Source organism: Oncorhynchus kisutch, linkage group LG17 (genome assembly GCF_002021735.2).
Source record: "Oncorhynchus kisutch isolate 150728-3 linkage group LG17, Okis_V2, whole genome shotgun sequence".
Lineage (NCBI taxonomy): Eukaryota > Metazoa > Chordata > Actinopteri > Salmoniformes > Salmonidae > Oncorhynchus > Oncorhynchus kisutch.
The window spans coordinates 85,795,634-85,806,575 of NC_034190.2; the positions used below are offsets into that span (position 1 = coordinate 85,795,634).

General features: G+C 48.0%; 1 protein-coding gene across 2 annotated transcripts in view; it reads left to right on the plus strand.

Moving 5' to 3' along the window:
- The window catches only part of fgd1 (FYVE, RhoGEF and PH domain containing 1), a 141,735-nt gene that overhangs the window by 88,771 nt on the left and 42,022 nt on the right, over positions 1-10,942 (plus strand). For both annotated transcript variants that reach the window (XM_031794866.1, XM_031794867.1), the window contains exons 4-6: positions 3,333-4,071; positions 4,627-4,865; positions 8,110-8,266. In XM_031794866.1, the coding sequence (XP_031650726.1) occupies positions 3,333-4,071; positions 4,627-4,865; positions 8,110-8,266 (1,135 nt within the window). The remainder of the gene's footprint in view (positions 1-3,332; positions 4,072-4,626; positions 4,866-8,109; positions 8,267-10,942) is intronic.

Here is a 10,942-nt window from a genome sequence, read left to right on the forward strand (position 1 = left end):
TATTTATAGTAATTAATGACATAGTTATAGTGATTAATGACATAGTTATAGTGATTAATGTCATCGTTCCAAGTGATTAATTACATAGTTATAGTGATTAATGACATAGTTCCAAGTGATTAATGTCATAGTTATAGTGATTAATTACATAGTTATAGTGATTAATGACATAGTTATAATGATTAATGACATAGTTATAGTGATTAATTACATAGTTATAGTGATTAATGACATAGTTATAGTGATTAATGACATAGTTATAGTGATTAATGACATACACTACTGGTCCAAAGTTTTACAACACCTACTCATTCAAGGGGTTTTTCTTTATTTTTACTATTTTCCACATTGTAGAATAATAGTGAAGACATCAAAACTATAAATTAACACATATGGAATCATGTAGTAACCAAAAAGATGTTCAAAAAATCAAAATATATTTTAAATTTGAGGTTCTTCAAATAGCCACCCTTTGCCTTGATGACAGCTTTGCACACTCTTGGTTATTCTCTCAACCAGCTCCACATATGCTTTTCCTTCACTCTGCGGTCCTACTCATCCCAAACCATCTCAATTGATTGAGGTTGGGGGATTGTGGAGACCAGGTCATCTGATACAGCAGTCCATCACTCTTCTTCTTGGTCAAATAGCCCTTACACAGCCTGGAGATGTGTTAGATCATTGTCCTGTTGAAAAACAAATGATAGTTCCACTAAGATTCAAACCAAATGGGATGGAGTATTGCTGCAGAATGCTGTGGTAGTCATGCTGGTTAAGTGTGCCTTGAATTCTAAATAAATCACAGACATTGTCACCAGCAAAGCACCCCCAAACCATCACCATCACACCTCCTCCTCTATGCTTCACGGTGGGAAATACACATGTGGAGATCATCTGTCCACTTACTCTGCGTTTCACAAAGACATGGCGGTTGGAACCAAAAATCTCAAATTTGGACTCCAGACCAAAGAACACATTTCCACCGGTCTAATGTCCATTGCTCGTGCTTCTTTGCCCGAGCAAGTCTCTTCTTCTTATTGGTGTCTTTTAGAAGTGGTTTCTTAGCAGCAATTCAACCATGAAGGCCTGATTCACACGGTCTCCTCTGAACAGTTGATGTTGAGATGTGTCTGTTACTTGAACTTCGTGAATAATTTTTGGGGTCTGCAATTTCTGAGGCTGGTAACTCTAATGAACTTATCCTCTGCAGCAGAGGTAACTCTGGGTCTTCCTTTCCTGTGGCGGTCCTCATGAGAGCCAGTTAACTCTAATGAACTTATCCTCTGCAGCAGAGGTAACTCTGGGTCTTCCTTTCCTGTGGCGGTCCTCATGAGAGCCATTTAACTCTAATAAACTTATCCTCTGCAGCAGAGGTAACTCTGGGTCTTCCTTTCCTGTGGCGGTCCTCATGAGAGCCAGTTAACTCTAATGAACTTATCCTCTGCAGCAGAGGTAGCTCTGGGTCTTCCTTTCCTGTGGCGGTCCTCATGAGAGCCTGTTAACTCTAATGAACTTATCCTCTGCAACAGAGGTAACTCTGGGTCTTCCTTTCCTGTGGCGGTCCTCATGAGAGTCAGGTAACTCTGGGTCTTCCTTTCCTGTGGCGGTCCTCATGAGAGCCAGGTAACTCTGGGTCTTCCTTTCCTGTGGCGGTCCTCATGAGAGCCAGGTAACTCTGGGTCTTCCTTTCCTGTGGCGGTCCTCATGAGAGCCAGGTAACTCTGGGTCTTCCTTTCCTGTGGCGGTCCTCATGAGAGCCAGGTAACTCTGGGTCTTCCTTTCCTGTGGCGGTCCTCATGAGAGCCAGGTAACTCTGGGTCTTCCTTTCCTGTGGCGGTCCTCATGAGAGCCAGGTAACTCTGGGTCTTCCTTTCCTGTGGCTGTCCTCATGAGAGCCAGGTAACTCTGGGTCTTCCTTTCCTGTGGCGGTCCTCATGAGAGCCAGGTAACTCTGGGTCTTCCTTTCCTGTGGCGGTCCTCATGAGAGCCAGGTAATTCTGGGTCTTCCTTTCCTGTGGCGGTCCTCATGAGAGCCAGGTAACTCTGGGTCTTCCTTTCCTGTGGCGGTCCTCATGAGAGCCAGGTAACTCTGGGTCTTCCTTTCCTGTGGCGGTCCTCATGAGAGCCAGGTAACTCTGGGTCTTCCTTTCCTGTGGCGGTCCTCATGAGAGCCAGGTAACTCTGGGTCTTCCTGTCCTGTGGTGGTCCTCATGAGAGCCAGTTAACTCTAATGAACTTATCCTGTGCAGCAGAGGTAACTCTGGGTCTTCCTTTCCTGTGGTGGTCCTCATGAGAGCCAGTTAACTCTCTAATGAACTTGTCCTCTACAGCAGAGGTAACTCTGGGTCTTCCATTCCTGTGGCGGTCCTCATGAGAGACAGTTTCATCACAGCGCTTGATGGTTTTTCCAACTGCACTTGAGGGAACCTTCAAAGTTCTTGAAATGTTCCATTTCCATATTTACTGAACTGTTTTAAAGTAATGATGGACTGTTGTTTCTCTTTGCATATTTGAGATGTCCTTGCCATAATATGGACTTGGTCTTTTACCAAATAGGGCTATATTCTGTATACCACTCCTACCTTGTCACAGCATAAATGATTGTCTCAAACGCTTTAAGAAGTAAAGAAATTGCACAAATGAACGTTTAAGAAGGCACACCTGTTAATTGAAATGCATTCCAGGTGACTACCTCCATGAAGCTGGTTGAGAGAATGAACCAATTATTTATTTTTTACCTTTATTTAACGAGGCAAGTCAGTTAAGAACAAATTCTTATTTTCAATGACGGCCTAGGAACAGTGGGTTCAGGGGCAGAACAGATTTGTACCTACCTTGGGGAGTTGAACTTGCAACCTTCCGGTTACTAGTCCAACGCTCTTGAGAGAATCCTGGTTGAGAGAATGCAAAGAGTGTTTCCTAAGCTGTCATCAAGGCAAAGGGTGGCTACTTTGAAGAATCTCAAATATAAAATATATTTAGATTTCTTAAACACTTTTTTTGGTTCCTACATGATTCCATGTGTGTTATTTCATAGTTTTGATGTCTTCACTATTATTCTACAATGTAGAAAATAGTAAAAAATAAAGAAAAACCCTTGAATGAGTAGGTGTTCTAAAACTTTAGACCGGTCGCATACTTCCTAGTCATTAAGTACATAGTTCCAAGTGATTAATGACATATTTCCTAGTCATTAAGTGCATAGTTCCAAGTGATTAATGACATAGTTATAGTATATACTGTCCACTTAGGAGTCATTGATTTTCTCCACCAGATAATATAGTTCCTCCAGTTTTGTAAGACTTCATTCTAAATCTGTGTTTACTCTACAGGGAGAAGATCATTGTGGTGCCTGATATCACGGGAGGGGGTGTCTGCACCCCCTGGGTCCTCGAGACGGGACCAGGAGGGGACACCTTCTCTCCCCCAGCCTCAGAGCTCCCTCTGGGCTGTCTCCCCGTGGTCTGGCCCCCTGGTTCCTCTCAAGACCTCCAGGAGCTCCGGGATCTACCTCAGGGGCTGGCTGTGCTGGTTAATGTGTTGCCGGGGGAGACGGAGGTACCAGAGGATGACAATGATAATGAACTAGGAAAGTTGTGCTCTATCTCTGACAAGCGTTTGTCCATGGAGTCTGGCTACAGCGCCTCGGAGAGACTCACGGACACCATGGAGATGAGGGAGCAGGTGGGGTCAGAATCAGAGAGCCAATCAGAGATCCCCTCTGAACACTTGCCCCTCCTTCAACCGCAGACGGACGGCAAGCTGGCCAATCGGGACTCTGGCATCGACAGCATCAGCTCTCCGTCCCACAGCGAGGAGCTGTGTTTCGCCGGCGACGAGGACCGGGTCATCTTCCCCTGTAGTCCCGCCCTCACGCTGCCACGCCTCTCTAGCTCCTCCTCTTCCGGCTATGCCGAGGGTCAGGGGGCATCGGCTGAGGGGGGGAGAGATTCGGAGGGGGACAGTGACTTGGAGGAGGGGAGTGGGGACGAGACAATTGAACTGATCAACCCCATGATGGATATGCTGCCTTTGGCCCTGCCTCAAACAGACAGACAGGACTCTACAGAGGTAGGCCAGACTCTTCTTTAGCATCACTTATTAAAGTCAAACGAACCATCTGAAATATGGAAAATATACAAACACAACATTTTCCAGTGTCGCTACCAACCTGTTCTTTTGGACTTGGTCTAGATACTGATCTAGCTTCTTCTGTGTGTGTGTGTGTGTGTGTGTGCGTGTGTGTGTGTATGTCTCTGTGTGTATGTGTCTCTGTGTATGTGTCTGTGTGTGTATGTCTCTGTGTGTGTGCTTACTTGCGCATGCTTGTCTGTGTGTGTCTCTCTCTCTCTCTCTCTGTGTCTGTGTCTCTCTCTCTGTCTCTCTGTCTCTCTGTCTCTCTGTCTCTCTCTCTCTCTCTGTCTCTCTGTCTCTCTCTCTGTCTCTCTCTCTCTCTCTCTCTCTCTCTCTCTCTCTCTGTCTCTCTGTCTCTCTCTCTCTCTCTCTGTCTCTCTCTCTCTCTCTCTCTCTCTCTCTCTCTCTCTCTCTCTCTCTCTCTCTCTCTCTCTCTCTCTCTCTCTCTCTCTCTCTCTCTCTCTCTCTCTCTCTCTCTCCGACCAATCCCAGCTGTCGGTGCAGCAGCGTGTGTTCAACATAGCCAATGAGCTCCTCCACACAGAGAAGGCCTACGTGTCTCGGCTGTACCTCCTGGACCAGGTGTTCTGCTCCTCCCTCCTAGAGGAGGCGCGCTCCCGCTCCTCCTTCCCTCTAGACGTGGTCATGGGTATCTTCTCCAACATCTGCTCTATATACTGTTTCCACCAGCAGTTCCTGCTCCCCGCCCTGGAGAAACGCATGGCAGAGTGGTGAGTTAAACCCTGACCCTAGTCCCTAACCCTGACCCAGGGTCTACCTCTAACCCTAGACTAACCCTGACCCAGGGCCTACCTCTAACCCTAGACTAACCCTGACCCAGGGCCTACCTCTAACCCTAGACTAGCCCTAAACCTGCTCTCCGCCCTGGAGAAAAACATGGAGGAGAGGTTAGTTAAAACCCTGACCCTAGTCCCTAACCCTGACCCAGGGTCTACCTCTAACCCTAGACTAACCCTAACCCTGACCCAGGGTCTACCTCTAACCCTAGACTAACCCTAACCCTGACCCAGGGTCTACCTCTAACCCTAGACTAACCCTAACCCTGACCCAGGGTCTACCTCTAACCCTACACTAACCCTGACCCAGGGCCTAACTCTAACCCTAGACTAACCCTGACCCTGACCCAGGGCCTACCTCTAACCCTAGACTAACCCTGACCCTGACCCAGGGTCTACCTCTAACCCTAGACTAACCCTAACCCTGACCCAGGGTCTACCTCTAACCCTAGACTAACCCTAACCCTGACCCAGGGTCTACCTCTAACCCTAGACTAACCCTGACCCTGACCCAGGGTCTACCTCTAACCCTAGACTAACCCTAACCCTAACCCTGACCCAGGGTCTACCTCTAACCCTAGACTAACCCTAACCCTGACCCTGACCCAGGGTCTACCTCTAACCCTAGACTAACCCTAACCCTGACCCAGGGCCTACCTCTAACCCTAGACTAACCCTGACCCTGACCCAGGGTCTACCTCTAACCCTAGACTAACCCTGACCCAGGGCCTACCTCTAACCCTAGACTAACCCTAACCCTAACCCTGACCCAGGGTCTACCTCTAACCCTAGACTAACCCTAACCCTGACCCAGGGTCTACCTCTAACCCTAGACTAACCCTGACCCAGGGTCTACCTCTAACCCTAGGCTAACCCTAACCCTGACCCATAGCCTACCTCTAACCCTAGACTAACCCTAACCCTGACCCAGGGTCTACTTCTAACCCTAGACTAACCCATGACCCAGGGTCTACCTCTAACCCTAGACTAACCCTGACCCAGGGCCTACCTCTAACCCTAGACTAACCCTAACCCAGGGCCTACCTCTAACCCTAGACTAACCCTGACCCTGACCCAGGGTCTACCTCTAACCCTAGACTAACCCTGACCCAGGGCCTACCTCTAACCCTAGACTAACCCTGACCCTGACCCAGGGTCTACCTCTAACCCTAGACCACCCCTAACCCTGACCCAGGGTCTACCTCTAACCCTAGACTAACCCTAACCCTGACCCAGGGTCTACCTCTAACCCTAGACTAACCCTGACCCAGGGTCTACCTCTAACCCTAGACTAACCCTAACCCTGACCCAGGGCCTACCTCTAACCCTAGACTAACCCTGACCCTGACCCAGGGTCTACCTCTAACCCTAGACTAACCCTAACCCTGACCCAGGGTCTACCTCTAACCCTAGACTAACCCTGACCCGGGGTCTACCTCTAACCCTAGACTAACCCTAACCCTGACCCAGGGCCTACCTCTAACCCTAGACTAACCCTGACCCAGGGTCTACCTCTAACCCTAGACTAACCCTAACCCTGACCCAGGGCCTACCTCTAACCCTAGACTAACCCTGACCCAGGGTCTACCTCTAACCCTAGACTAACCCTAACCCTGACCCAGGGCCTACCTCTAACCCTAGACTGACCCTGACCCAGGGTCTACCTCTAACCCTAGACTAACCCTGACCCAGGGTCTACCTCTAACCCTAGACTAACCCTGACCCAGGGTCTACCTCTAACCCTAACCCTAACCCTAACCCAGGGTCTACCTCTAACCCTAGACCACCCCTAACCCTGACCCAGGGTCTACCTCTAACCCTAGACTAACCCTAACCCTGACCCAGGGTCTACCTCTAACCCTAGACTAACCCTGACCCAGGGTCTACCTCTAACCCTAGACTAACCCTAACCCTGACCCAGGGCCTACCTCTAACCCTAGACTAACCCTGACCCTGACCCAGGGTCTACCTCTAACCCTAGACTAACCCTAACCCTGACCCAGGGTCTACCTCTAACCCTAGACTAACCCTGACCCGGGGTCTACCTCTAACCCTAGACTAACCCTAACCCTGACCCAGGGCCTACCTCTAACCCTAGACTAACCCTGACCCAGGGTCTACCTCTAACCCTAGACTAACCCTAACCCTGACCCAGGGCCTACCTCTAACCCTAGACTAACCCTGACCCAGGGTCTACCTCTAACCCTAGACTAACCCTAACCCTGACCCAGGGCCTACCTCTAACCCTAGACTGACCCTGACCCAGGGTCTACCTCTAACCCTAGACTAACCCTGACCCAGGGTCTACCTCTAACCCTAGACTAACCCTGACCCAGGGTCTACCTCTAACCCTAGACTAACCCTAACCCTGACCCAGGGTCTACCTCTAACCCTAGACTAACCCTAACCCTGACCCAGGGCCTACCTCTAACCCTAGACTAACCCTAACCCTGACCCAGGGCCTACCTTTAACCCTAGACTAACCCTGACCCAGGGTCTACCTCTAACCCTAGACTAACCCTGACCCAGGGTCTACCTCTAACCCTAGACTAACCCTGACCCAGGGTCTACCTCTAACCCTAGACTAACCCTAACCCTGACCCAGGGTCTACCTCTAACCCTAGACTAACCCTGACCCTGACCCAGGGTCTACCTCTAACCCTAGACTAACCCTGACCCAGGGTCTACCTCTAACCCTAGACTAACCCTGACCCAGGGTCTACCTCTAACCCTAGACTAACCCTGACCCAGGGTCTACCTCTAACCCTAACCCTGACCCAGGGTCTACCTCTAACCCTAGACTAACCCTGACCCAGGGTCTACCTCTAACCCTACACTAACCCTGACCCAGGGCCTACCTCTAACCCTAGACTAACCCTGACCCTGACCCAGGGTCTACCTCTAACCCTAGACTAACCCTAACCCTGACCCAGGGTCTACCTCTAACCCTAACAGCCCAGGATCCATCGATTCAGGGGTTTCAGGAAAGAGACTTCTCAGAGTCATTCATCTCTCAGCTGCTTTCCCTCTCTCTGTCCATAACCCTTGCCCGGACTTGCCTACTCCGCCCACAGCTCTCCCGCTACACACACACACACACACACACACACACACAAGCACCCCACACACACACACACCGACTCCCTCTAACCCTGACCTCTCCTCTCTCTCCCCCCAGGGATGTGAACCCGCGCATCGGGGACATCCTGCAGAAGCTAGCCCCCTTCCTGAAGATGTATGGAGAGTACGTGAAGAACTTTGACCGGGCCATGGAGCTGGTCAACACCTGGATGGAGAGGTCATCCCAGTTCAAAGCCATCGTCCACCAAATCCAGGTAGGGGGTATGGTAGGACATCCAGGTAGGGGTTATGGTAGGACATCCAGGTAGGGGTTATGGTAGGACATCCAGGTAGGGGTTATGGTAGGACATCCAGGTAGGGGGGATGGTAGGACATCCAGGTAGGGGTTATGGTATGACATCCAGGTAGGATTATGGTAGGACATCCAGGTAGGGGTTATGGTAGGACATCCAGGTAGGGGTTATGGTAGGACATCCAGGTAGGGGTTATGGTAGGACATCCAGGTAGGGTTATGGTAGGACATCCAGGTAGGGGTAATGGTATGACATCCAGGTAGGGTTATGGTAGGACATCCAGATGGGGGTTATGGTAGGGCATCCAGGTAGGGGGTATGATATGACATCCAGGTATGACATTCCAGGTAAGGGTTATGGTAGGACATCCAGGTAGGGGGTATGGTATGACATCCAGGTATGACATCCAGGTAGGGGTTATGGTGGGACATCAAGGTAGGGATTATGGTAGGACATCCAGGTAGGGGTAATGTTAGGACATCCAGGTAGGGGTTATGGTAGGACATCCAGGTAGGGGTTATGGTAGGACATCCAGGTGGGGTTATAGTATGACATCCAGGTAGGGTTATGGTATGACATCCAGGTAGGGGTTATGGTAGGACATCCAGGTAAGGGTTATGATATGACATCCAGGTAGGGGTTATGGTAGGACATCCAGGTAGGGGTTATGGTAGGACATCCAGGTATGACATCCAGGTAGGGGATATGGTATGACATCCAGGTAGGTGTTATGGTAGGACATCAAGGTAGGGGGTATGGTATGACATCCAGGTATGACATCCAGGTAGGGATTATGGTGGGACATCAAGGTAGGGGTTATGGTAGGACATCCAGGTAGGGGTTATGGTAGGACATCCAGGTATGGGTTATGGTAGGACATCCAGGTAGGGGTTATGGTAGGACATCCAGGTAGGGAGAATGGTAGTCCTGTAGAGATTAGTACCAGCCTTCCACCCTGTCCTGTTGTCTGTCAGATATCAGTGGTTGTAGAGATTAGTACCAGCCTTCCACCCTGTCCTGTTGTCTGTCAGATATCAGTGGTTGTAGAGATTAGTACCAGCCTTCCACCCTGTCCTGTTGTCTGTCAGATATCAGTGGTTGTAGAGATTAGTACCAGCCTTCCACCCTGTCCTGTTGTCTGTCAGATATCAGTGGTTGTAGAGATTAGTACCAGCCTTCCACCCTGTCCTGTTGTCTGTCAGATATCAGTGGTTGTAGAGATTAGTACCAGCCTTCCACCCTGTCCTGTTGTCTGTCAGATGTCAGAGGTTGTGACTCCTATCGTGTAGCTCTAAGCTACGATAGATTGTGTATTTTGTATTGTCTAAATGTCTTATTAGCCGCTATCTTGCCCAAGGCATGTAAATGTATGTACTCACTGTACCTGTGTGTTGGCTAGCTGGTTTGAAGTGCGTGTTTAGCTGTCTCGCACTAGGTTGCAGAATTAATACTGCACACTGAGTGTACAAAACATTAAGAACAGCTTCCTAACATTGATACTGCACACTGAGTGTACAAAACATTGAGAACAGCTTCCTAACATTGAGTGTACAAAACATTAAGAACAGCTTCCTAACATTGATACTGCACACTGAGTGTACAAAACATTAAGAACAGCTTCCTAACATTGATACTACACACTGAGTGTACAAAACATTAAGAACAGCTTCCTAACATTGATACTGCACACTGAGTGTACAAAACATTAAGAACAGCTTCCTAACATTGATACTACACACTGACTGTACAAAACATTATGAACAGCTTCCTAACATTGATACTGCACACTGAGTGTACAAAACATTAAGAACAGCTTCCTAACATTGATACTGCACACTGAGTGTACAATACATTAAGAAGAGCTTCCTAACATTGATACTGCACACTGAGTGTACAAAACATTGAGAACAGCTTCCTAACATTGAGTGTACAAAACATTAAGAACAGCTTCCTAACATTGATACTGCACACTGAGTGTACAAAACATTAAGAACAGCTTCCTAACATTGATACTACACACTGAGTGTACAAAACATTAAGAACAGCTTCCTAACATTGATACTGCACACTGAGTGTACAAAACATTAAGAACAGCTTCCTAACATTGATACTACACACTGAGTGTACAAAACATTAAGAACAGCTTCCTAACATTGATACTACACACTGAGTGTACAAAACATTAAGAACAGCTTCCTAACATTGATACTGCACACTGAGTGTACAAAACATTAAGAACAGCTTCCTAACATTGATACTACACACTGAGTGTACAAAACATTAAGAACAGCTTCCTAACATTGATACTACACACTGAGTGTACAAAACATTAAGAACAGCTTCCCAACATTGATACTGCACACTGAGTGTACAAAACATTAAGAACAGCTTCCCAACATTGAGACTTTATGTATGAAATAATGTATGAAATATATCATGAATACGGTGCCTTCGAAAAGTATTCAGACCCCTTCAATTTTTCCACATTTTTACATTCGGAAAGTATTCTAAAATTATTAAATATATAAGAAAAGCCTCCTGAACACAATATCCCCTAATGAAGATTTTAGCATTTTCTGCAAATGTATTAAAAATACAAAATAAATAACTTATTTACGTATTCTGAACCTTTGCTGC